Source organism: Chiloscyllium punctatum, chromosome X (genome assembly GCF_047496795.1).
Source record: "Chiloscyllium punctatum isolate Juve2018m chromosome X, sChiPun1.3, whole genome shotgun sequence".
Classification (NCBI taxonomy): Eukaryota; Metazoa; Chordata; class Chondrichthyes; order Orectolobiformes; family Hemiscylliidae; genus Chiloscyllium; species Chiloscyllium punctatum.
In genome coordinates, this window is record NC_092791.1 from 20,073,384 (window position 1) to 20,101,337 (window position 27,954).

At 41.2% G+C, this 27,954-nt stretch overlaps 1 protein-coding gene across 4 annotated transcripts; it reads left to right on the plus strand.

The window, feature by feature from the left end:
* The first annotated feature begins 2 nt into the window (after nucleotides 1-2).
* Nucleotides 3-27,954, plus strand: naca (nascent polypeptide associated complex subunit alpha). 4 transcript variants are annotated; one of them, XM_072567196.1, is made up of 11 exons: nucleotides 13-154; nucleotides 1,944-2,015; nucleotides 8,397-8,495; nucleotides 10,787-10,831; nucleotides 14,711-14,863; nucleotides 16,182-16,267; nucleotides 19,086-19,163; nucleotides 19,720-19,866; nucleotides 21,010-21,138; nucleotides 27,531-27,653; nucleotides 27,827-27,954. In XM_072567196.1, exons 2-11 carry the CDS (start codon nucleotides 1,946-1,948, stop codon nucleotides 27,839-27,841), a joined length of 945 nt encoding a protein of 314 aa, XP_072423297.1. In that variant the 5' UTR covers nucleotides 13-154; nucleotides 1,944-1,945; the 3' UTR covers nucleotides 27,842-27,954. The 4 variants fall into 4 exon arrangements, with proteins under 4 accessions (XP_072423296.1, XP_072423297.1, XP_072423298.1 ...); XM_072567195.1 differs by having other exon boundaries at nucleotides 3-154; nucleotides 10,787-14,863; XM_072567197.1 differs by lacking the exon at nucleotides 10,787-10,831 and having other exon boundaries at nucleotides 14-154.

Consider the following 27,954-nt stretch of genomic DNA (forward strand, 5'->3'; position numbering starts at 1 on the left):
CGGAAATAGTCATTCTTGCCCAATCAACAAACAGTAGTGGCGGGACTCCTCGGTGAGCAAATGACCCGGAAACACAAGTGCAATCTTTTTAATATCTATGTGAAAGAAGTTCAGTCTCTTTCTCCAGCCATCTTGGATTTGACGAACTGAAGCAGTAAGTGTCTGTACAAAATCCACTTCCATCCGATCGTTAAACTATTGGTGATGAGTGCAAAATTGCCCTGATGAGGGAAAGGAGCACTTTATACTTAAGATGTCGTGAAAATTGATCAGTACAAGTTGCATTAACGTAATGTTGAACAAAATTGTGCGGAGCTCTGAGGGAGCGGGTGGCAGCAACAATCTCGTGGTGTCCCACCGGTTGATTATTGGAGGGGAGAGGGTGGGAAAGAGCCCCAGCAGTCGCGAGCATAGCCCGAATGTGCTTTGTGTGGCCGTGTAGCCAGTTTCGCTCGCTATCCGTTTTCGTTTAATTGTAATTTTTTAAAGTTATGTTAAGGTAGGCCACGGAAAGTTGCTTCGACCGTACCTTTAGGTTGTGTGGGATTTCCAGTTTGCAGGAATACAAGATGACTGCAAATCATCTTTAATTTTTTTTTGTTGGTTGTTATATTTTGTCCCGTTCTTTGAAATGTGTTTTTTTGTAATGGTTTGAGTTCATATGAAAAAAAACTCTCACGTTTATACTTGATGTTCAGTGTGACTTTCCCAGGTTATTTGTGACTGACGATTGCCTTCCAAGATACATATTGCTTATGGGTTTTTTTAAATGTAACTTCTGCAAACTATTCTCTCAAATGCCAATAATGCCTTCCCCAATGCTATGATTGCACTAAGCATTGATAAATCACTACATGCTATCATCTTAAAACTCTGCTTTAAGAAAATATTCAAACCTGTGTGATCAAACGCTTAAGATATGGTATGTAGTAGTTGAACTCGGTTAAAGAGCCAAAGTCATTAGCAAAACGGAAAGTTTAAACATTTAGTGGGACAAATTGTCTTTAGCTGAATTATGTATGTTTCCATGTTTGAATGGTGCATTGATAATATGAGAATTTTGTTCCTTAGTTGTCTAATTGAAGTTGTATCAAATGTTTGAACTTCACTCATCCAATAATGCCTGCTAAATGTTCCTGCAACTTCAAAAACAGTAAAATATACAATTGCTGTTCTTGATCATTGTATTCTGTACATTGTCACTTCCTTCACACGTTAATTTTCCATTGTGTGTTTGGTGCTAAGTGATCTGAGCTGATTGAAGCAGACAGCATTGTGCTGTGGTATTAAAACAGAAAATGCTGGAAAACATTCAGCAGATCTGGAATGTTGACTGTTTCTAATTCCACAGCTGCTGACTGACCAACTGAGTATTTTCTAACAATCTGTATGCTTAGTTTATGCTTCCAGCATCTTTAGCATGTTCCTTACTCGTTTAGCCTTCACAAAATCACAAGTTGCAGAGATGTTATTCATGCACCTCTAAAGCAGGTGGGACTTGAACCTGGGCCTCCTGGGTTCGCCAGTTCTATGTCTTGTCTCTTGATGTGATTATAATTTCTCAGCCAAAATCTAAACAAAGGGCTGAAATACCAAAGTTGGGCCTGGCCTGGTATGATTCATCCACAGTTTTAAGTTAGGCTTGGCTGAGCATGATACATTTTTGAATTTTACTATAATATGCCACAATGTCTTTGAGCACTGACTGTCAGTGAAATGGGTCTGGTGAATCTGATTTTACAGTAAATAGCTGCACATTTTGAACAATACAGTTTCTGTGTGAAAGTTGAACTTTTGAACAAACTTGCTGTAGGAAAACTTTTTGAAAGGTTGCCATCTTCCGTTCGACCAGACAATTCTGGCAACATTGCTACTTAATTCTGTTCATGGGTGTGCTTAATTGTGATTAATGAATTTCTGCTAACTGTATGTATTTTTTCTAGGAATGCCTGGTGAAGCCACAGAAACCGTTCCTGCCACGGAGCAAGAAATGCAGCAGCCTCAAGCTGAAACAGGTTTGTATACATGCTAATTTGCACAAGGGATTTTTATTAGTGTTTTTGTGGGTTTTGTTTACACTGTTTATTTTTGGTTTATTCATTGGGATTGCATTAAGTAATGACCAAGGCTTGGGATATTAATTGTAGGTCATCTTTTAGTCATACTAATACTTGTGTAACTGTTCTATTGACCTGTGGCTTCACGTACCCAGCGAATTGCCCTCCAACTCCACGGTTAAGTATTCTTAAGGTTTCATGGTTTGCACTTTTTTTTTCTTTTTCATTAATGATCCATTTCCAGGTGCTGTTTGTATTCTCCTTCACCTTCTGTTTCTGCATGCTTGCACAAAATGTCTGTCAGTGTACAGTAAGATTGGTATTATACCTCAATGTAGAGCTTCTTAACATAATTTTGGAAAGCACAAAGATTGATAAGGGAAGGTTTCTCTGGGCATCCAACCATCAAGGTCAAATGGTGCTGATGATTGGAAGATTTCAAGATGTCTGCATTTACGGCTTTTTAAACAAGTGGCTTTTGCCAGGGTACATTGAGACTTGTAGCCTATTAGGCCACTTGCTGAGGGAAAGGTGAGTGTCGCAACCATTTTGTACTGCAGTGCTACTTTGAATTGAATGTCAGCGGCAATCTGTCAACTCTACAGATTTTGCTGATTTATGACTTCTACTTTTGTGGAAAATTGAATAGGCAAGGAGAAAATATAGATGGTGCCAATTGTTTCTGGGTGTATCTTTTATAGTTATTAAATCCTTAGCCTAAACTGGTCATCTTCACATACATTTTCAAGTTGAACTTCTGAAGGAACACTCATTATGGCTTAAGTTTTGGTTATGCACATGGTCTTTTCTCCCCCCCCCCCCCCTTACAAAGTTAGTTCTTTCCTTGCAGAAAGAGGTACCTGTGTTGTCGAAACAGGTTTCATTTTCTTCAGCATTTTCAGTTTATTTCAGATTTCCAGTATTCACAGTATTTTGCTTTTATACATGTGTTGGCTTTGTAAATTCTTCAGATTTCCAAGGTGTACTGCCACTCCAGGGTGGTGGTTGCAACATAAAAACACTTGAAATTGAGGCTCATGCAGTTTTATGCATTTTGCTCCACAGCATTAAGTGCTTGCACAAACTTTTTAAGCACAGAGATGCGATTCCACACACGATTGTTACAAAATAGCAGCCATTGCATTCTGTTTAGGCTTGAGCACAGTGTATGAAGCATACATTGAAGAGGTTATAATGTACATTGGGCACAGTCTTGACGTAGCTTTGAAAGTGCTTTGCAATGAAATATAAACGGTGGATGTTAAATCATTAGGATGACCACTTGTCCTTGATTTTAGAACAATCTGATAGTGTTACAGGCTTTGCTCTTAAAAGAAAGGTTCAGTACAATGAAAATTTGGATTTTCAATATAGATAATTTTAAATCAGTTGCTTGTTTGTAAGTGACAGTTTGATTTAGTGTCAGGTTATAGGAGGATATGTTTCTAAAGCTCAGTGTCACTGTTGTGCAACCATGAGCTGCCTGCCAAAGTTGTCAAGTTGTTGTTTGTTGTGAAATGATTGAATACTACGTCGATTAAGGATTTTGGGGTAGTGCATGTTAGGAGCTTTGTAGCACACTAAAGTTGAAATTGACGCTATTCCACAGCCAGAAAAATACAAGTTAGAGAGGGTTTAGAAGAGATTTACTAGCATCATGGAAGGCTTGCGTTATAAAGGAAGGCTGGGACTTTTCACTAGAGCATAGGTGATTTGAGAGGTGACCTTTTATGGAGGTTTATAAAGTCATGAGGGGTACAGGTAGGGTTCATGATAGGTGTCTTTTGCCTAACTAAAGGGGTATATTTTTAAGGTGAGAGGAGAGAGATTTTAAAAAAGATGTAAGGAATAATTTTTCTTTTCCAAAGGGTGGTTCATATGTGGAATGAACTTGCTGAGGAAGTGGTGTATATGGGCACAGTTACAACATTGAAAACCATTTGGATAAGTATCCGAATAGAAAAGATTTAGAGGGATATGGGCCAGGAGCAGGCAGGTTGGACTAGTTTAGTTTGGGATTATGTTTGGCGTGGACTGGTTGGGCCGAAGGGTCTGTTTCTGTGGTGTATAACTCCATGTATAAGTGTAAACATCTTTTGATATTATATGCACTTCTGATCTTGATACAAGGCTATGTGGTACTTGAGTTTCCCCTTGGTTTTTTCACAGCTTAAGCGCAACTGACTAGTAAATATTTGCTAAGCACCTAATGGGATGCTGGTCACTTTACTGTCCTCACTATGTTAACAGGAGCACATTATTAGTGCATGTGGTCACCTGGTGTGAAGGCTACTTTTCTTTTGGGAGTAGTGGGGTGAAGAGGAAAGAGGGCATTCGAACCCCAAGGGTAATTTGCGAACTTGGGCAATGTCAGTATTATATTGTCCGTTTGTAGTACTGTCCCAAATCCTTTACAGCAGAAGAATACAGTGATGTCAGCATTTCTGCCTCTGGGGGAGAAAGCACTGCTTCAAGCGGATTGGTTGTAGGTACTGACTCAACAGAATCTGCCATTTCTGGACTGGCAAGTGAAGCTTCCCAAACCGGGGCCATCACTGAGAATACACTGTCTCAAGCTGTTCAGGAGCTTTCAGGTGCGTTGTTGATAGCAGTAAGGTGGTAGCTTTGTCAACATAACTGCCATTAATAGCCGGGTTTTTTTGTTTAGTTTCTAACCACGATAATTATTTTCCATGATCCCTTGAAAATAACTCTGCATTTGAATACACCTGCTTTTACAGAGTAATGTAGAAGGTATTACAGTAAAAGGATGTGATGGAAGTTGTAAACTAACATATATAAAAGCCACAAGTTTCCTCTAAGTGTAAAATTTATGGTGCCTGCTACTGATGACTTTGTTTTTATTACACCAAACATATCACTGATTTAAACTCAGCAGGTGAGAGCAGAAGTTAAGTGACCACGCATTTTATAACGGCAAGGACACACCTAAAGCGTTATATACACAATGCTGTGAAGTAGTTCTGTCAATATAGGAAAATGCAGCAGCCAGTTTGCGCAAAATAAACAATGGACTCACATTATTACTGAATTTCCCTATCATGGTGGCCTGGAGTCCTACACATGCTGAAAACTACATTTGAAGTGCTGTGATCCACATTTGGGCAAATGCAGGGCCTATTTGCGCGAAATAAAATGCAATTCACTGAGCTTGTGTGAGTATCCCGCCATATAGCACTTTAGCATATCTTGAGGGCAATTTGTATGAACTGCTTTTGAAGTACTGCTTATGTAGGCAAATGCAGCAGCCACATTGCGCAAAATTATACATGCAAGGCTTAAAGAGTGTGTGTGTGTGTGTGTGGTGCCTTATATCATGAGCTGCTGTAAAGCACATTGCGTACAAATATCACTTAGCAGGCAAATATGACAATCGACTTGTGCAAAGCAGACTAGATGACAACAATGAAAAGTTTGCAATAATGCTACCTTTTATGATCCTGCAATTTTTGTTTTGAAAGGAAAAAATTACAAATCCAGCAGCCACTTTGCGTTAAGCATTTATCTATAGTGAAGTTGAAATGATCATCACTATAACTGGTTATATTATTTTGGTGCCTGATGGTCCTTTGGCATTGTTCTGTGAAATTATTCACCTGCATCTCTCGAGCACCTATTGGGTCTTAATGTTTTGAGTTAAATTTGAACGGTAGGTTCACTGGAGCATTCCCTCAGTGCAGACCTGAGCTGGAATTCTGAATGTCTAGAGCTGCTATGTAACCAGTAAGTGTGCCCCTTCAGGAGTGCAGAACAGGCCACAGAAACCTGTGTTTGAAATTGCCCCACACTACAGTAGGTACATGAACATTTCTTTCAACATATTTCTTGAACTGTTCTTGAATCATGGCTGAATTTGTTACTTTAATGGGGGACTGAGTCCTGAAAGGCTGCATCTATTTTCCCTTTCATGGATCATTCGGAATTAAGGGTATAGAGAAGGGATGATGAACAAAGTGCAAATTGATTATCAAATCTTATCCTGATTTGAGTTTTATTTTCAATGTTCATTGTTTAGTTTTATTCAATGTCATAAACAATTAAGATAAATTAGTGGTCTGCGAATCATAACTTTATATTTTGACTGTCCTGTTGCACAGTTCTATTTTATATGTAAATCCCTTGGGGTGACTCTTTGCTTTCCTCAAGTGCTAGGTGTTGGTTTTGGAGGAAGTCACAGCAAGACATGTTACTCTAGTTGGGGATTGTCATTTAAATTTTTTTTATTTGCCTGACAAGTTTGTGTTTCACCCTTGGTGGATGATCCTATGCAGGTGAAATGTTTTGTTAGTTGGGAACAGAAACCTTTGAACATGAAATATTTAAAGCAGATTTGTGAGGTGACTTTGGCTGAGGGTGACACCTTAGCTTGTGTGAAGATTGACCGATGAAGTTGGCTTGAATGACGAGTGAAGTGCTAGTGTGAGACCTCCTGAAGTAACATCCTTGGCTAACTGAATTATGAACTGAAATTAGGAATCATTTCTCATAAAGTATGGTGTAAATTTGGAATTGTTCTGTAAATAGCATGTTAAATCCCCTGTTAAGACTTTAAGGTTTCTGTTAACCAAAGGTATTTAGTAATATGGGGCAAAAGTGGCCTTATAGAAATCATGGCTGATTTCTGCCATTGTTTCATTGGCTCTTGGGGCTAAGTGGCCTTCTATCATAATTGCATTTGTGGGATTAAAAAAAAAATACTTTTAAAGGTTACTATTTTGCTCTGGGTGTTTTAATCTCCAGTCATGCTTCTGTGCTTTGGCTGGCTTGTTTCTTTTGATAAAAGTGCAAAACCAGTCCTGAATAAGGAACCTTTCTCACTTAGACTTCTGTCAAGAGAAAGTAGACACTTCTGACTCTAAATGCATCCATAAATTGTCTGGTTAACCATTCGTTAATACTTTGAGTTCTTGTGGGATATTTCTGTGGTACTTCAGATTTTCAGCATTCTCTAGCAATTTTGATATTTGTAGGTTTATCGTTTTTGGTTCTTTTTGGTAGACTGCCACGTTGAACCAATGCCAAGTTGTAACCTGTGCCACTGTCTATGCTTTTTAAGCTTAGAGACAAATTATGTATTGGGCCCAAAAAATAATCAATGCTTGCATTTTGTTTTGCAGTGCATCTTGACTAAATTGTGTATCGTGGATGGTCTTTAAAAATTTTGGCTGTGTGAATGCCTTTCTTTAAAATTACTGAGATCAAAGATTCATCCAGTCTTGGTGATTGGCTTGTATCTTTTTTTTAAAAAAGCTTGAATCTCTTACAATTCAAGTAGGAAATCTATGCAGCTTTTTTTTTGCAGAAGTCTGAAGATAAACCAATATTACTGAGTAGAAATTTAACTTATTCTCTTCCTAAAATGTCACCAATGTTGTAAATAGTTTACTATAACAAATTTAATTGATTCAGTGCTCGTGAGCTGCTACACAAAAGGAAAATTTTAAGGTGTTAACAGACTTAAGATCAAGACTGAACACGCTGAGACTCTCCCTAGCATAGAAAGGTAAGGAGTGGCCTTGTTAGGAGTTTAAATTCTAACAATTTTGATAGGATATATGGGGAATCCTAAACTAGAGGCATAAATATGAAATGATCATTAATTCTTTAGTGGATTTATGGAAAAACGCAGTTGTGAGAATGTGGAACTTGCTACCTCTAGGAGTCGTTGAGGCAAATAACATAGATGCATTTAAGGGGAACCTTACAGTACAAAAGAGAATGTAATTCGATGGATATGTTGAATGAAAAGGGGAGGGTGAAGGCTGGTGTGGAGCAAGTCACTGCACCAGTTGGGCTGAACAACCTATTTTTTCTCTGGTAAATCTGAGGTAAAATTCTTGACTTGAAACCATTTTGGTTTGCTAATCAATGTAGATGTAGATTTTCCAAGCTGGTTCCTGGACACTTCATTATGTTATCAAATTCCTTTATTTTAATTAATAGTATAATATATCTGTTGCTCTCTTTTAATGGTTTGTGAAATGAAACCATTTGTTTTGCTTTGCCTTGCTGACACTCTTATTTTGAAGTAATATACTGTCTAGGATCAGATCCTATTTTTATTTTTAACTTTGTACAAAGGCTTTGAACAAAGTGTTGTTAAATTTGTTTTGACAGGTGTAATGTGGATTGGTAAACTCAGTCAAATGTTATGAATGATCAAAAATGGTGTGTGTAAGTGTTAACTTGGTTTGTTTCTTTTTCTGGCTTACTACAGTATTTCTCAATGATTGTGTGTAAAATTTTCTGGGTTTAATCTAGACTGTAAGCTTGCTTTTAATGTTTGTCTGTAACTCATGTTATCACTCAACTTTCTAGCTGGGGCCGGTGCTCCTGCCTCAGAAGCTCCTGCTGTGCCTGGTGCAGTCCAAGCACCTGCATCCCCCGTTTCTCCTGAGAAGTCTGTTCAAACTGCAGGTAGACTGACAATAGATGACACCTTAAACTAACAGTGATCTGAAACTTGCAGTTCCGCTAACAACTTTCTTGTTTGTTCTTGTGCACTTGTGTATTCTCAACTACTCTAACCACTCCATTTAAAGTGGGTGGTAACTTGGGTTTTACAGTCTTTTTGCCTCTAGACTCCAGACTAGGATCATCGTTTCTTGTGACAACTAGCTATGTGGATCCTAAAGTGAAATGGATTTGACCATTTGATTCAGTCAATGCAAAACATGGCATAAAACAGCCTAACCTGAATTGTTTAACTCTGGTGATTCCTATGGGGAGCTAAACTTGTACCAGTGCAGTAATAGTGTTTTATCTGATGTTTGGCTATTTTTGCTAAATTTGAGTAAATTTACTGTACATATCATGTTTTTAATCTGGTAATTCTTGAAACCAATATCTTTATGTTTTTAAAGAGTTCAATTTCCTGAGCACGAGCATCGCTACAAAAAATAATTTGGAAACCATTTAAATTCGACCCTTATGCTAGCTGTAACTGCATGATTGAATTATTATATGTAGTTATGGCTATTTTTAAAACTTTCTTCTCGAGGAATACTGGCTTGTGATAATTCTGGTTCTGAAGTTGTTGTTTTTCTTCTGGGACCTTGTTCAAGAGGTTTCCCAACACCCCACCCCATGCCCAACTCTGTCCTGGAAGTGATAAAGGCCTTTTGTACTTCACTGCATGGCTAAGATGATTTTCCATGGACAAAACAGAAATGTTCCTGGCAGAGTAACTAATGTCATATATTGTAAATGCCAATGAGGTGACTTTGTTCCAAAAGTATTTTTTTACTTATATTTGAGATGCTGCTCAATACTATTGAAAGTGTAGGAGTGTCACTTAGGAGCACAGTGAGTTAAAAGCCTAAAAGTAATGAATAGGTATTGACACCATCTCTTCCCTGCATGCTAATCCATAAAGGAGTCCAATTAACTGCTTTGAAATCCATATCCCATCAAAAAATGCAAAATTATTAAGGTCAGGTGGTTGATCACTTGCTTATAATGTGACCCATCTAAAGCTTATTTTACACTTGATGTGGACATGAGAATTCAGAATGTTTGTTTTCTATCTTGTCTTTTCAATTTTTGTAACTCTTTCTTGAAGACTGTGTTGTCAGTAGGCTTATTTAACAAATTGTTTCCAATGCACTTTTTAAGATTTGTTTTGTCTAAATCCAGCACTTTATTTAATGAGATTTCCTCAATTAGTCACATCAAGTTATTACTATCACCACAGTGACTGGTTAGGCCTGGAGCATTTTCCTAAAGCAAAAATTGAGATTCATTTCATTTGAATGGGCTATTCTCTACATTTCCCTATTGTTTGAGTGATGGCAGCTTTAAGTGAGAAATTGTTGGGGGTAGCACAGCGGAAGAGAGAAGGCATATTGATTAAAATCAACAAGTGCAGTTTCAAATGCAGCACACTAAATTGGGGTATAGTCCATATCAATGAAGAATGTGACAAAGTACATGAATATCTTACATTTACACCCATTCTGCAAGTTTAATTGGCAAACTAGTGTAGTTGTAGTTCAAGATCTTGCATTTTGGTTGCATGAGTAGAGGGCATGTAATGCTTAGGTAATGATCTAAATGGTGGTGGAGAATACTCAGGATGCGAATACATAGCAATAACACTGGTTAATAAGACTATTTTAAAAAGTAAATAAAGCCACTGGGGATCATCTCTAACAGAGGTTTACGCTGCAAAATTTCACTGTCGAATCATTAAAACACATGTTTGACTTGAGTATTAGGAACTGGGTATATTCACAAAAGAAAATGTGAACTCTAGTACCAGAACTAATACTGTATACATATCAGGAAAAACCCAACAAGCTGGGGCTCTTTTTGAAAAGAACTAAAGGTTGATCTGATTTCAGATCTTTAAAGGGTAGTTGTGATAAAATGGGGAATGGAGAGAACAAAGCCTGTAAATACTAGGTCATCATTGATGACTTCAATAGGGATTTTAGAAGAAACTTTCTACCACAGGATGCTTGGGGCAAATAACATTAACTTGTTTTAAATAAGCACAAGAGGGAAAGGAAGAGAATATGCCACTGAGTGGATGTAGGCTTGTATGGAATCTAAGTTACAACATGGTTCCATTGGGTCAAATTACCTGTTACTGTGGTGTGAATTTAATAACTTTTTTTGGAGTTGATTATATTTTCTATGAACCCCTAAATCCTAATGACAACACTGCTCTATACTTTTATTCATGATTTTTTGGTTATCTTCAACAGCTACCATTGAAACCTGTTCTGAGCATGAATCAGTTTCTTCAGCCAGTGAGTACAGACAGGCTGAATATGAATCCAGCAGTGCCAATAAGATGGAGCTTTCAGCTGCTACTGACTTGCATGGCGTTGATCTCCAGCTTCCATCCCACCAAACCACCACCAATGATTCTTCATGCCTACTGTCTGATTCTGTGTCTCTTGTCCAACCACCTTTAGAGCTGTCTCTATCTTCTCCTATTTCTATAATTTCTAGTGAGGTGCCTTCACTTACAGCTGGCCTCCCCACTGAGCAACCACTGTTACCTGCTGAACGTACTGATGCTGTTGATGAGTTACATGCATCTACTGACCTAGTTGCAGTTGCCACTGTTGATCAGTTGACTTTGCCCACTAACTCTGTTGCCTTGTCTGGGTTGACTGTATCTAATAATACAGGTGTTCCCCTGAACACTGAAGTACGATCTGATTTTAGACTGTCTGAATCTGACCAGGTTACTGTTGCCAATGATATTCCTTTGCCAGCCTGTTCTGCTGTAACTAGTGTACCTTTACCTACTGATGCAGCTGATGGCCCCACCACTGATCAGTTGTCCTTGCCCACTGGCACTCCAACTCAACATTTGACTGATCTGGAAATAACTGCTGTTTTGCCTGACTCACTGAAGAATACTAATGTCCCTGATGGACTGTCTTTATCTGCTGACTCCGTTACTACCAACTCTGGACAGTTTCCATGTGACAGTGTTATTGCCCCCACTGTTTCTGGCATAGCTATCGAGCTTTTGGCTGATGAAATGGCTGAGACTGCTGCAGCTGCATCTTTACTCAACGATGGTATTGCTACATTAGATAGGCTGTGCTTGCCTGATCATACTGTTGGAATGCCTTCACCCCCTGATGCTGCTATGACTGATCATTTGCCAGCGTCCACTGGTATTACTGACCAGCCTCCATCAGCCATTGGCATTCTTGATCAATTGTCATCTCCCACTGATACTGCGGCCAGTCAGTTGCAGCAGTCAGTTGCTGACATCGTCAGTGTTGCTGGTGGGTTGTCGTCTCTTGTTGATGAGTTAGTTCAATCACCATCAACTGCCAGTCAGTTATCATCACCTGCTGATGGTGGTGAAGAGTCCCTGTTGCCCACCAACACTACTGGCCAACCACCGTTGCCCACTGACTGTATTGATCAGTCACCTCCTATTGATACTGATGATCAGTTGCGATCATCCACTGATCCTGCTAGTGTTACTGGTCAGTTGACATCTCTTGTTGATGAATTCAATCAGTCACCATTGTCAACGGACGTTGCCAGTCAGTTGCAGTCACCCACCTACACCGATGCTGCTCGCCAGCCACTGTTGCCCACCAATGCTACTTGCCAACCACCATTGCCCACTGATGGTGTTGAGCAGTCAACTGATATTGATGTTGATCAATTGCCATCATCCACTGATGTTGCCAGTCATTTGCAGTCACCCACCGACACTGATGCTGCTAGCCAGCCACCGTTGCCCGCTGATGGTATTGATCAGTCAACTGATATTGATGTTGATCAGTTGCCATCCACTGATGTTGCCAGTCATTTGCAGTCACCCACCGACACCGATGCTGCTAGCCAGCCACCGTTGCCCACCAATGCTACTGGCCAACCACTGTTGCCCGCTGATGGTGTTGATCAGTCAACTGATATTGATGTTGATCAATTGCTATCATCCACTGATGTTGCCAGTCATTTGCAGTCACCCACCGACACCGATGCTGCTAGCCAGCCACTGTTGCCCACCAATGCTACTGGCCAACCACTGTTGCCCGCTGATGGTGTTGATCAGTCAACTGATATTGATGTTGATCAATTGCCATCATCCACTGATGTTGCCAGTCATTTGCAGTCACCCACCGACACTGATGCTGCTAGCCAGCCACCGTTGCCCGCTGATGGTATTGATCAGTCAACTGATATTGATGTTGATCAGTTGCCATCCACTGATGTTGCCAGTCATTTGCAGTCACCCACCGACACCGATGCTGCTAGCCAGCCACTGTTGCCCACCAATGCTACTGGCCAACCACTGTTGCCCGCTGATGGTGTTGATCAGTCAACTGATATTGATGTTGATCAGTTGCCATCATCCACTGATGTTGCCAGTCATTTGCAGTCACCCACCGACACCGATGCTGCTAGCCAGCCACCGTTGCCCACCAATGCTACTGGCCAACCACTGTTGCCCGCTGATGGTGTTGATCAGTCAACTGATATTGATGTTGATCAATTGCTATCATCCACTGATGTTGCCAGTCATTTGCAGTCACCCACCGACACCGATGCTGCTAGCCAGCCACCGTTGCCCACCAATGCTACTGGCCAACCACTGATGCCCGCTGATGGTGGTGATCAGTCAACTGATATTGATGTTGATCAATTGCCATCATCCACTGATGTTGCCAGTCATTTGCAGTCACCCACCGACACCGATGCTGCTAGCCAATCACCGTTGCCCGCTGATGGTATTGATCAGTCAACTGATGCTGATGTAGATCAGTTGCCATCATCCACTGATCCTGCCAGTGTTAGTGGTCAGTTGACATCTCATGTTGATGAATTCAATCAGTCACCATTGTCAACTGATGTTGCTAGTCATTTGCAGTCACCCACCGACAGCGATGCTACTAGCCAGCCACTATTGTCCACCTGTGCTACTAGCCAACCATCGTTGCCCACTGACATTATTGCTCAGTCAACTGATATTGATTTTGATCAGTTGCCATCATCCACTGATCCTGCTAGTGTTACTGGTCAGTTGACATCTCATGTTGATGAATTCAATCAGTCACCATTGTCAACTGATGTTGCCAGTCAGTTGCAGTCACCCCCCGACACCGAGGCTGCTCGCCAGCCACTGTTGTCCACTAGTGCTGCTGGCCAGCCACCATTGCCCACTGATACTGCCAATCAGTTGCCAATATCTGCTGATGCTACCTGTGTTAGTGGTCATTTTCCATGTCTCAATGCTCTCAATCAGTCACCATTGCCGACTGATGTTGCCAGTCATTTGCCACCCACTGACACTGATGCTATTGGTCACTTGCTAGAGTCTGCTGATCAGTTGCTGTTGCCCACTAACACCGATGCAGCTGCTGACCAGCCACTATCTACTGACTCTGCCAGTCATTTGCTGTCACCTGTCTCCAATTCTGCCACCCTGACTTTGCCTATTGATACTGTTATTTCCTCGAGACAGTCTTCAGCTCAAACTGTGACAGATGTTACAGATACTGCACAGTTGTCTGCCAATCTCATTGCTTCCAATTCCACAGGTGGGCTACTTTCAGCAGATGTCCCTTCAGTTTCCTCCACTGATACCATTGACCTGTCAGTGTCAGTTAATTCTCTGGATGTTGCAATAGATACATTATTGGCCAATCCTTTAGATGCCCCTCTTGCAACAGAGGTTCAAGGTGCAATGCCTACATGCATTACTGAGCCATCTTCAGTTGTCAGTGCAACCACTGAGCCTCCTCTGTCCTCTCTACCTGTAATTGATGGTTTTTCTGTGCCCCTCAAAACACATTCTGCTGATAAATCACCTATGCCAGCTTTTGATCAGGCACTGACTGTAGTCTCTCCTTTTAAACTGCTTCAATCTCCTGACCTGTCTAATTCAGAGTTACAACCCCTTGTCGTTCAGTTAACCTCATCTGACCAAGTTGCTCAGTGCACTGACTTGCTTCTGTCTGTTGATCCTTCTGTTAATGCACAGCTTCAGCCTCCCTTGCCTGCTCCTGATCATTCCCTTCATGAAACACCTTTGTCCACTGAACTTTCTTTGTCAGAATCTACAACACCTGTCACTGATTTTCCATCATCTTTCACTCTTCCATCTGCCTCTGTTCAACGCTCTACCCCATCACCTGGATCATCTTCAGCTGCTCAAATTGATGATGATGAGATGCCACCATTGATTTCTGCCATCGATGAGACTCCCCTCTGTGAAGGTCCTCCCCCATCTGTTATTGAGAAGGCAATTCCCAAGACTGCTTCAACTGGAAAGGATCCTGTGGTGAAGCAGAATGATGAGGGTATTTAGTTTGGTTGAGGTGTGCATGTCGTAGTGTCCTGCCTATTTGAGCTGGGAAGTAAAGGTTTGTCCTGTAAAAGTTCACATCTTGTGGACGGCTAACTTTTAAGTACAGTGCTCTGTTCTGGAGGAGTATTTTTGTGGGGATGTTTGTCTTCTGTCCTCCAATGTGTATGGGGTAACTTAAAGTTAGCCTGTCCTTTTACAAATGAAGGTAATGCGGTATGAAATCTGTACTTTATGTAAAGTGTGTAGTCCATATTTTCTTAATGATTAGCATTAACATCTTGTAAAATGGTGGAAGGAAGAAAGATAAGTTGTTACTACTGAATGTTGCATGTCCTCTTTGAATTGATCAATCGCATCTGTTGTTTGAAATCAATTTTCATTGAGGAATTGCTGTCCCATTTGGCACAGGTTGATTACATAATGTACAAATTTCAACTGTCCACTAGGTGTTTAGAGCTTGCATACTAATGGAAACGTGGAGTCCACTTTTGTTTATTTGCTGTTTTGTTTTACAAGTGGGATTTAACACTTGAATGAACTGGTTTTAATACGTTAATAGACACTTGGTACACTAATCTAATCTGTATTAACGTCTTGTCTCACATGCTAAAACTTGCCTGCCTCCCTCAACCTGTGAATATTTGGAGTACATTGTGGTTCTTGTACTTTAAAATCTAATGATTAGTAAGCATCTTTCATACCCAAAGCTTGAGGCAAACTTTGGAGTAATCTTTTTTATTTTTAAATCCAGATTGTTTTGTAAGTTTGCCTATTTTCTGTGCACAGGATGAGCATTGCAGGTACAAACATGGAGAATTTACAGCACCTGTATAAGTTGGAGTGTTGACTGGTACCAAGAACATTCACGCTAACCTTTGTTTTAAATTGCTTATATTGCATGGTGTGAAAGCATAACCAGTACCTAGCATTGTAATATCCAGATCTGTCTTTCTCCCTTGCCAACAACAAATTTAAGGTAAAACGTTTCTGTAATGCTGCAAAGGTATATTTCTTTTACAGTTATCATTTGGGTTCTGAGGTTTGTTGCTTAAGGCTTTTGTAGAAAAATATCAAAATGTTAATGTTGCACCTTTGTAATAAAATTCTTGTACAGGGTGAAAGCTTTAGTGCACGAGTTCACACTTTTTCTTCACCTTAGCATGGCTGCCTGATAAACGTGGTTTGGTAACTACGATAAAGTGATGTTCCTCACTTTCCAGACGAATACCACAATTTCTTTGAAAGTCACTAAAGTGCCACAAACGTAGAAAATGTACAAAGTGCTGTATTAAATATATGACATTTTGTAGGGTCTGGGACAGAGTCGGACAGCGATGAGTCGGTACCAGAACTGGAGGAACAGGATACAACGCAGTCAGCGACACAGCAAGCTCAGGTGTGTCTGCAAATATGTGAATATAAACACCCTCTAACCTTGTTTCAAAAGGCAAATGTCTTCACAGTAAAGAATCCTATCTACAGACCCCTCCTCTTCCAGTTTTAATGTTTTGCTTGGGTATATTTCAAAATATTTCTCCTCAGAAGCATGCACTGTATCACACTTTGCCATGTATTCTGAAGACATGGCTCATATTGGAATATGGTTGGGGTGCCATCTGCCCTTTCTTAACTCCTCTGAATGATACTCCACAAACAGAGAGCTTGATTATCTTTTATTCCATCAATGGACATGAGTGTCACTGAGATTGGCTCATCCTGAGTAACTCTCTTAGCTGGTGAGCTGCTGCCTTGAACCACTGCAGTTCATCTTGTGTAGGTGCTGTCGCCCGGGGAGTTTCAGGTTTTTGATGTAGTGACAATAGAGGAATGGTGATATTACTCTTAGACTGGTGTCTGATTTGGAGGGGAACTTGCTGGTGTGATGTTGCACTGCATCTGCCTTTCCCATTCTCGACAGTAAAAGTTGTAGATTTGAAAGACATTATTAATGGAGCCTTGGGTGAGCTGTTGTAGTGCATCGTGTATATTGGAGGTGGTTGCCAATCAAGTAGACTGTTCTGATCAAGGCAAGTGTCTTCTGTTGCTAGAGCTGTACTCCAGGCAAGTGAAGAATATTGCATTAGACTCCTGACTTATGCTTTGTGGATGGTGAATGAAGATTGGTTCAAGAGCATCGAGAAGTTTAGCAAAAGTAATATCATTGGATGTCAGGTGGTATTAGTTGGTTTTATTTTTATTCTTGCTGGAGATAATCATTGTCTAGTGCTCATGTTGCATGTGTTACTTGCCCCCTTATGGCCCAAGTATCAATGTTGTTCAGGTTTAGCTGCATATGGACAATGACTGATTCAGTATCTTGAGTTGTCATGAATGGTATAGAACACTCTGCAGTCATCAGCGAGCATCTCTTCTACTTCTGATCTTGTGTTGAATGTAAGCATCTGAAGATGGTCAAGTCTCTGAACAGTACCCTGAGGAACTCCTGCAACAATGCTCAGGCTGGGATGCTTGGTCTCTGTCGACTACAGCTATCTCCCTTTTGTGCTGGGTGAGGACTGCAATAAGATTTCCACTGATTCCTGTTGACTTCAGTTTTGGAGGGCCCCTTGATGGTGAAAATTTTAATTTGCCTCGAGTCAAGTTCTTTTGTCCATGTTTTAATATATGGAATTTATTCTGCCAGGCACACTCCTGGAAGTCACACTCCTGTTTATGCTGAGAACATAAAATTCCATTTAGTTCACAAGGTCATTCATGTGCCATATTGTCACACTCTTGTGTACTTGGCTCCACTTATTTGCTTTCTTGTCATCAGTGTAGAAGCAGCCCATTCGGCCCATTTGAGTCCACAACGACCTTCCAAAAACCATCCCACCCAGACCCACTCCATCTCTGTAACTGTCCATGTCCCATGGCTATCCCACCTTGCCTGCACATGCCTGGACATAATATATAGGCAATTTAGCATGGCTAATCCACCTGACCTGCATATCTTTGGATTGTGGGAGGAAACCGGAGCTCCTGGAGGAAACTTACATAGACACGGGGAGAATGTGCAAACTCCACACGGACAATTGTCCGATGCTGAAATTGAACACCGAACCCTTACACTGTGTGGCAGCAGTGCTAACCACTGTGCCACCCTGTGTCACCATGTCATATTGCTGCCGTAACTGAAAGGGGATCGGTCTGAGTATTTTGGAAAAAAAATTGCAACGTGGTGGTATTTAAATGCTGAATCACTTTTGTGGGAAGGGTTTTAAGTAGTTAAATGCACCTCTGCACTAATGCCAACTATGTAAAATTGTTTTGTATTTTCATGAATAAATAAAGGTTGAAAGTTGTTTGAGACCACTGTGCAAGTTTTCTTTTGTGAGTGGAATAAAACTATCAAAGTAATGTGGTGTGCGAAGGGTGTCATCAGTATTGGCTGTACTCAGCTGGCAAGTCTTTGTAGCTTGGAGCTTCCTCTGCCTTTGTGCCTAAACGCATCTTAGATTTGGATGTCAATAAATTGTGACTTAGAAGAATTTTGAGCACAAGTCGCGCGCAGAACTGCAATATAGTTAAGTCTCCAAGCTCGCTCTCATCTGTTTATTGAATCTTCGGTCTGAATCTCTGTCCACGAAATTGATCACACTCCAAAATTCTGATTTAGATTTTCAGAAACAGAAGCAATGATATTTTTGTCAATTTTTGAGCATTGAAGAAAGAGCCATCCTTCCTTGAGACTAGCTTAGTTTTCTGTTTGCAAGTCCTCTCAAAAACAGGAAAGCTGCTTCAATTGCTGGTTCTTACAAACACTTTTTTTATTTGTCAACATTTAGAGCATTGACTGAGCACCATGTAAAAACTATGGTTAGCTGTGTTGACACTTTGAGACCCAAACAATAAGTGGGTTTTGCATTTTTGTGAAACTCCATTGTAACTGCTTGCATGGGGGGAATTATGCTGCATATGTTTTGACTGGTAGCAAGAGCAGCAATGTCACCCTGTTGCTGCGTGTTTTCTGGTACTAGAAGATATCAAGGGATGGGAATTTTTGTGTTTTTTCTTCTCGCCGCTTTAAATGAGGTGCCACCTCAGCCTGAGTCAAGCCTGGTTTGTATGCTGTATGCACCAACTACAGTAACTGAGCTATCTTTGTGCTGTATGATTAATAGAAATGGGTATGCTTTCAGTGGAGTTTGTCTTGAGAGGGGTCTTTCTTCATAACGTGGCTACAAAGTAATTTTTTTTCCTTCATTTCAAAGCTTGCAGCTGCAGCTGAAATAGATGAAGAACCAGTCAGTAAAGCAAAACAGAGCAGAAGTGAAAAGAAAGCACGGAAAGTGAGTACATTTTTCTTTCAGTGTAAACATGAAAATCTTTGTTTTCTGGAGAGTTGAGATATCTGTCTTTAATACATTTTATACATGATCTGATAATAGTTTGATACCACACAAGTATTAGTTTCACAATAGCCTATGTTAACAGTCTGAATTGTTTTTATTTCTATCATTATAGAATGGATAGCAGGCACTTGGGTTTTCTGTTACAATTTCCTAATATTGAGTTTGTGATCTTGTTAACCAGATGGACCCTTGAGTGAAGATCAAGAGGTTCCCAGGGAAGAGTCAGCTTCTGTCAGCTCTCTAATTGGCCACTGAGAAGCAACATTACGTACTTTATTTTCAGTTTGGTTTCTGGTGAAGGGTTGGAGACCAAGAATGTGAAGCAAGTGTCTTCTGCTAAACAGCCCCTATAATCTAGATTAAATCCATATTTGCCGCCAGTGCCTTATCCAGACTTTGTCTTTTTTTTTAAAATCTAAGCCGTTAATTCACTGGAAAATTAGAAAGATTGATGTAACTAGAACGTTCCTGAAAGTCCTTGTTTTCCTTACAGGCAATGTCAAAACTAGGGCTTCGCCAGGTTACTGGAGTAACCAGAGTCACGATAAGAAAATCTAAAAACATTTTGTTTGTCATCACAAAACCAGATGTCTACAAGAGCCCGGCATCAGATACCTATATTGTTTTTGGCGAAGCGAAGGTACATTTAACTTGCATTTGTAATGTTGGGGCTTTTTACTGACCTTGGGTGACTTTCTAGCAAGATGAGTCTGGAATGAAGGTCCTGTTCTGAATCTGTGACCTTGTTAAGGCTTATTACAGGCATGGCTAATTTTGTCCCCTTAGTGCTATCAGAACTAATCAATAAAGCTACCCTGTAACAGCATTTTTAGTACCCCTCCCTTGAACTCTTTAATGTACCCGTTTACTCAACGGTTGGCTTCCTGTGCTTTGGCCTGGGTCAATCATATAATACAAAGGAACCTCTATTATCCAAACGAGATGGGCGAGCACTATTTCGTTGGGACAATCGATTAACCGAATAAATGCCTTTCCTCTGGGGCTTGGAGTTTTTAAAGTCTGCACCCTGTCCAGGAGACGAGGCAGCAGCACACTGCGCACGAGCCCCTGCTTCCCCCCCAAATCACCGGTCCAACACTGGCCCCTGCCCCCCTGCTTGACCCCAACCCTGTCCACTGCCCCTCTCTCTCCGGGGCAGCTCAACTGGACACCAACAACAAGACTGCTGCTGCCACCTTTTGTGGAGTAAGTCTCCAAATAAAACAAACAAACACGCACACAAATCCACCTTTATCATGTACAGCACAATGTTGGAGAGATTAGCTGGGGAAGGTATGGCTTTAGGGTGCTCCCCTCTGTAGAACTCCAGAGAAAGTGGGGAGGGAGAGAAAGAGGGCGGGAAGTCAGTCATTTGGAGATGGTGCCTGTTTAATCATTATAAACAAAAGACGTGGTCAGTTTTGGAAACGTGTCTTTGATGTAATGTTTCTATCGGGACCTCGAGCTCTCCTTCGGATAATTGATATTCGGATAATTGAGGTTCCTCTGTATTTAGAAAGGCGGAGAGACTAGATGATGCACAAAGCAGGAAAGGCTCCATTTCATGTTTTTTTTTGCTTTGTAATTCAGTATGGGTATGAATCTTATTCCTGGAGAGGGTTGCCTGCTTTTCTTTGAAATATACCAATGCTGGTTGAGTGTTTATTTCACGTTTGACGATCCTATTTTCTTCTTCTACTGAGGCTGTTGTTTTTAAAGAGTATTTTCTTGCAACGTTTAAAGTAGCTTTTGTACAGTGACAATGACTTGTGTTTCTGTTTAGATTGAAGATTTATCTCAGCAAGCTCAATTGGCTGCTGCAGAGAAATTCAAGGTACAGGGAGAATCTGTTGCCAATATCCAAGAAAACACACAGACTCCAACTGTACAAGAGGAAAGTGAAGAGGAAGAGGTATGTATGTATGTATATCTTCTGTTATTATCATGTGGCTCTGGAAAACAGCATGGTACTTGGTACTGCCCATATCTAATCTGGGATCGCAAGTTTCATACTGGATCTAAACAAACTCTGTACATGTAAGTAATGATCATGCGTGTGCCTTGGGGATGTCAAACAAGAATAGACTGTTATCCCTTAATCTACCTACCTGTGTTCTGTAATCTTTAATACCCTTGTCAGAACAATCTTATCTTATTTACCTCCGCTTTGAACTGTTTGTTGGCCTCTGTCTCAATGTCTTTTGCGGGGTGGAAGCATGGGTTTGTCGGGGAAGAATTCCAGATTCCCATTCTTCCTTGAATCACCTTTCACCCTGTGTTTTGGTCACTCTGTCCCTTCGTGGTTGGCCCAAATGTAATTTTTCAATATTTTAAATATGTAATAGTGCAGTTTTTATCAATAGTATCACTAATCCTCCTTAAGGAACTTGGGTTCTTTGGCACTATTACCTTTCTTTTTAATGCTTAACTTCAGTAAATGTTCATCTTATGATCTCGGCTAATGGTAACACTGGACAAGTTGGCTGTTACTGAAACCTAGCTTAGTTACTATAGTAGTCCAGTCACTGAACATACTCTTGTTTATTACAAAGTCAAAAGGTTAATATAGAAGATCTTGACATAAACCAGAAAAAAGAAATATTAAACCCTTTTTCCCCAGCAATATCCTAGAAAGTTGCTCAATCCCAATGAAATATCACCATTTTCAATTTATTCAACTGACTGTTTTACTCCTCCTCGGACTGAAGTAGTTTTATTTTGTAAACCTTTTTATTGGGGAAGAAGATTTTTAATTTTTTACAAAATCACTGCAAAACAGTATAACAACCATACAATGTAACAACAGTAACAGAAAACAAACTACTACTGCACTCCACAAACCTGAGGAGAGAGGAAAAAACTACAATTCAATAAGAAAAAAAAAACTAAATTGAACCAAAGTAAATTAAGTTATATTCAGTTAAGTTACTACACTCGGCGCAATCCCTCAAAGCTCCCCAACACCGAGGGCATCAATAGGCAAACCCGTATCTGTTCAAGATTCTTCTCCCCCTCTCTCTCTCTCTCTCTCTCTCTTCTTCTCCTCCCCCACAACCGCAGGGTCCCCCGGACTGCCAGACATAGCCCTCATGACTACGCAATACAGCTGACAAGTCTGCGTCTTTATAATTCAGAAAGGGCTGCTATGTTCTATAAAACAATTCCTGTTTTCTGGTGCACCATACTTGTAAGGAAGTTCAGGGGGATGTGTTGCATGACTAATCTATGCCAGCCTGAGAGTCCCGGGGGATTCTGTGACACCCAGCTCATTAGAATGTTCTTCCTCGCATACAATGAAAGAATATTAAACAGTTTCCTTCCCATGCATGTCCAAAGAGGGGAGAGAGGCAAACCCGAGAGGAGGGACACAGGAGATCCAACTTAACCTCCGCTCCCAAGACCTCTTCCAAACACTCGCTATGGCACCCCAATACCTGCGATGCTTGTGGTCATGCCACAAGCTGAGTAAGAGTGTCACCATCTGTTTTACATTTGGGGCACATTGGCGACACTCTTAAATTTCGCAAGCAGCTCCGATGCCAGATGAGCACTGTGGATTACCTTCAGTTGCATAGTCTGCATCCTGTTACAAATCAAAATCTTCCTTGCGTTCTCCCAAAATCCCTGTCACACCTCTGACAAGACTTGCATCTGTACTTCCTGAGTCCAGATTCCAGATAGCTGCTCAATGTCCTTCGAAACATTACCTCCTAACAAGTGATAGAGGTGCTGACCGAGAGCGTGCTCCAGTCTATGGGCGCTCTTCTCTCCATATCTGACTTAGAGGGACTAACCATCAATGTAGTTTTTTTTCTGTAGAAAGCCTGTGACCTGAAAGTAACAAAAGAGGTCCCTCCTAGATAGCTCATATTTCTGACTCCGCTGCTGGCCAGGTATGCGAAGAATCTACCTGGCTTATCACCATACTCAAATAATCTCTGTTTCACAAAAGAGATTTCCCTCTTTGCTGTCTTGGGTGAGCGCAGCATTCAAAGTAGCCCTGAGGGCTGTAATCCGCTGCAACTTGGTTACAGACAGTCTGTCACAAGTATGCTAACTCAGCTGCCTCAAGCAAATGCTGCTGCTATCCCCTTTGCTGCTTCTGGGTCACTGAGTAAGAAATAATCTAACCCCGTGCATAGGTCTTGGCAGTCTCCCAGAGCACCAATGGATTGCCCAAATTAATAACCCAAAAGATTTTAAATTCCCATGAAAAATACTCTACAAACTTGTGCCGGTGTCGCAAGCCTATCCTGTTACCACCAGCCTTGACCTCCATGTCCACTGCATGATCAGAAACGGCCATGTTCCCGATTCTGCAAGACAGCACCAAATTCAAAAAGGTTGATGGTACAAAAACGTGTCAATTCTGGTATAGCACTTAAGTGGATTATAGAAAAAGGTGAAATCCCTACCTTTGGGGTGAAGATATCTCTACGCGTCCACTAACCCCAGCTCCCTGATCAGGTCCATGAACTGTTTGGATTGCAGGGGCTTAACCTGCAAGGCCTCAAGGTGTCCTGTCCACTTTGGAATCAATAAGTTGATTAAAGCCTCCTCCTGTAATTGTATGGTGCGCCCCAAGGGCCATCAACCTGGAAAGCGCATCCACTAAAAATTTGAGGGGATGTGCTGGGGGGGGACAATGTACATTCAAAATCCCATATTCCTCTCCATGTATTAAAGCTTTAACAATCATAAACCACCCATATTCATACTTAATTTGGTCTAACAGTTGAAATGGGAGATTCTCCTCTACTTTTTGAATGAAAGGATAAGAAAAACACCTGTCCGAACCCTGCTGCAACTTCAAGTGCTCCTTATCAGTTAGATATGTTTCCTGCAGTAAAGCTACATCGACCCTCTCTCTTTTCTAAGACTAGAAAATATCTTGTTTTCTCAATTGGTGAATGAGTCCCCTTAACGTTCCAGGTGCACCATTTAAATGAATGGCTAGCCATAGCCATGTGAAACAGTCCGTGACACTCAACCCATCCCATCCATATTGTAACTCTAGGCACTCCTGGTAGAACAAAAATATATTACCCCCCACCCCACCATCCCATGCCAGAAGAGAAAAACAAAAGGAAATGATGATTTTTTTTTTAAAAAATGAACAAAGGATGACTGAAGAGGAGTGAGAAAAGGGGGGAAGAAAACAATTATGCCCCCCCCCCCCCACACACATTTTTTAAAATTCCCCTGACAACTAGGTAAACAAGGCAAATTACAGAAGAACAAAATAAGTATTATTGTCCATATTATTCAAGCCAGCCAGTCTTTTTTTAAAGCATCCAGGAAGTCCTTTGCCCTTTCTGTTGAGTCAACATTGAACACGGACCCTCTGTGGCTGAATTCTGTAGTGCTGGAGTCTCACTAGGACCAGGCAGGGGCGCTAGTCCGACCCAGGCCTAAATATGCGACCCTGTGGGCCTGCTCGACCCACACTTGGCCTGCCTCAACTTCCAGCTTCAAAAACTGTGGGAGCCACTGCTCCAAGAAGTTGACAAGCTGGCCTTCCTCCTCCCGTTCCGGAAGCCCCACCAGACGGGTGTTCTTCCAATGGCCTCTACTTTCGAGGTAGTCAACCTCCTGCTCCAAGGCCTATACCTGCCATTCCAGGGCCTGGACCCGACCTGCCAAGGATTCTGCCGCTGTTTCGGAGGCTGTAGTCTGTTGCTCCACCTCCACGACACACTGCCTGAGACGCTGGATCTCCTGGTCATGCTTCTGCAGCATGACAGATCGGTTCAAGCCTGGCTTGAGTCTCCTCCATCGCTGAATCGATCTCGGAGTTTCACAAACTCCGATACCTGGCTCTACTCCTCAGGCAAGTCCCATGGGGCGAGTGTGGAGGCCACGGGCGTGTCTGTTGTTGCAGGGGGTGCCCTGCTTGCTGCGATCCTCACGGTTCCTTCCCTTTGGTCACTTTCCTAACTATTTTAACACTGAACAATTCTAGGGCTTAAACAATAACTATTTCTACCACATTGGGTAATAAAGGGAGGGTGAGTGCACCACTTTGTCTGGGTTCTGGTGCAGAGCTCGGTTGGGCAGACATACTGGGTTGCTGCCATCTTGAATCGTCCGGACTGAAGTAGCTTGAGATATTTTGGAAGATTAGCAGAATAGGTGGGACTGCAGGTTTTGAGGTGACAATAAAGTTGTCTTAAATTGCAGAACAGGCTCAAGGGGCTAAATGGCCTACTCCTTGTTCACTTTTTTTTTCCCCTGCTCTGCAAACTTAAAACTGTCTGTCTTTCTGGTAGGATGACCCATTCTGAATGAAACCTGATCATCTGTTCCCGTATCATCACTCAACTTTGTAGATATCTCTGAACAGGTTGATTTTTTTTAAAATTATGACACACATCTCTTGAACTTGAGTCTCCTGGCCCAGAGGCGGGAACACAACCACTGCATCTCAAGAGCCTTAACTCAACTTTGTAAACATTTAACAATTAACTTATTAAATCAAGTTATTAACTTCAGTCGCACACTTTTGAATAAAAGCTGCTCAAAATGGCTTTCCTTTGCAGAACTGAGAATTAAAATTCATTTTTCCTGCATTTATTGAATCGAAGTTCCCAAATAATAACAATATGATCTACTTCAAAATCTTTACTTATTAGTTCATCAGTTATGGATGTCACAGGGTTAGCCAGCAATATCAGTCCATCCCCAATTGCCCAGTTAAGAATCAGCCATATTGATATTAGTCTGGGCTTGCATATAGGCCATACCAGATAACGGTGGCAAACTTCCTTCCCTGAAGGACATGGGTGAACCCAGGTGGGTTTTTACTACAAACAATGGTTACATGGCCACTATTAAGCCAGAATTTCTGTTGTTGAATTCAAATCTCTCCATCTGCCATGGTGGGATTCAGACCCAAGTCCCCAGTCTGTAGTCCTCAACTGAGTATTAGCAGGCTATCCACTTATGGACAGCAACACAACTGACTTTAATGCTATTGAAGTACTTTGACCGTGGGAAGAAATTGCCTAATTCTGTTGACCGAAGGCAATAAGCCTGAACTCTACCTGTTGTGCATAACCCACAACGTTTTTTTTAAATTGCTTTGGCCCAATGGGGAGGGGGAAATAGAGACCATGATGTAAGCTGCCTTAAAGAAACAGGAATATACTTGTGTGTCCATTCGTTAATTTGAACTGGTATTTGAGGGCTTTATTAGCATAAAGTCATAGAACTCCGGCAATGTGGAAAGAGTTTGCATCAACTCTCTAAAGAGCATCCCACCTCGACTCCTATGCCATCCATATCCCTTCATTTCCCTTGGCTAATCCATTTAGCTTGCATCCTTGGACACTATGGGCGATTTAGCATGGCCAGTCTGCCTAACCTGCACATCGTTGGACTGTGGGAGGAAACTGGAAAAATGATGAAAACCCACACAGACATGAGAAGAACATGGAAACTATGCACACGGTTACCCTTGGCTGGAATTGAGCCTGTATCCCTGGTGCTGTCAGGCAGCAGTGCTAACCACTCTGCTGCCATGCCGTCCCCTCAAACTTAAATTTGCATTAACTGATACTCAAATCCAGATTTAAAGCAAATACAGTCCCATACAGAGACCCGGGTTCAGTTCCCGCCTCAGGCGACTGACTGTGTGGAGTTTGCACATTCTCCCCATGTCTGCGTGGGTTTCCTCCGGGAGCTCCGGTTTCCTCCCACAGTCCAAAAACGTGCAGGTTAGGTGAATTGGCTATGCTAAATTGCCTGTAGTGTTAGGTGTAGGGTAATGGTAATGGGTCTGGGTGGGTTGCGCTTTGGCGGGTCGGTGTGGACTTGTTGGGCTGAAGGACCTGTTTCCACAGTGTAAGTAATCTAATCTAATCGTGTACAGGTGTAATTTTAAAGATCTGACATGCAAATACTTCCCGTATGTTCAAGTGGCTCCTTTACATCTTACTGCATGTGTTCCAACTTGCAAATGGATTGAAGGATAGAACTGTTCGCAATCCAGGGACTGCCTAAAAATGGGTAGGAGCACATTACTGCCGATGCTGGGATCTGCACTGAAAACAAAAAAATGTTGGAGATCGCAGCGGGTCAGGCAGCATTCATGGATAGAGCGCCTATGGACAGTTTGTTGACCTACAAATGTCCAGAAATCTTGTGTATTTTAAATTTAAGAATGCTGTCATATGCTGTTGCAAACGTTATCATGTAGGTGGGTATATTTTCACCTTGCAATTTCTCTTCTTGGGAATGGTAGTGGCCCCGTTTTAAAGGGAGACAAATGTAGGAAATGGAAATAACTTCTTAATTTCTTTATAGGTTGATGAGACTGGTGTGGAGGTTAAGGACATAGAACTAGTTATGTCCCAAGCCAACGTGTCGAGGGCCAAGGCTGTCCGAGCATTGAAAAATAACAACAATGATATTGTAAATGCTATTATGGTGAGTTGCTTGCTTACATTTTTAATGATTGAATTTATTAATTTTTTAAAAATGCAATGTTAGCATTAACTATGAAGAGTAGTTTCTAAATTTATTTTACTGTTGTAGCTTTAATTGTTGTGATTGACTATGCTGAATATTGCAAGATTCTGATAACTCTTTTATTTTTGCAGGAGTTGACGATGTAAGCGTCAGAAAATGCAGGAGTGGGTAACAGTCCCTTTTTGGTGCAGCTTCAGTACATTTGTACCATTTATATAGATAAATCTCAAATAAATGTGGCTTGAAATAGTTAAATTCA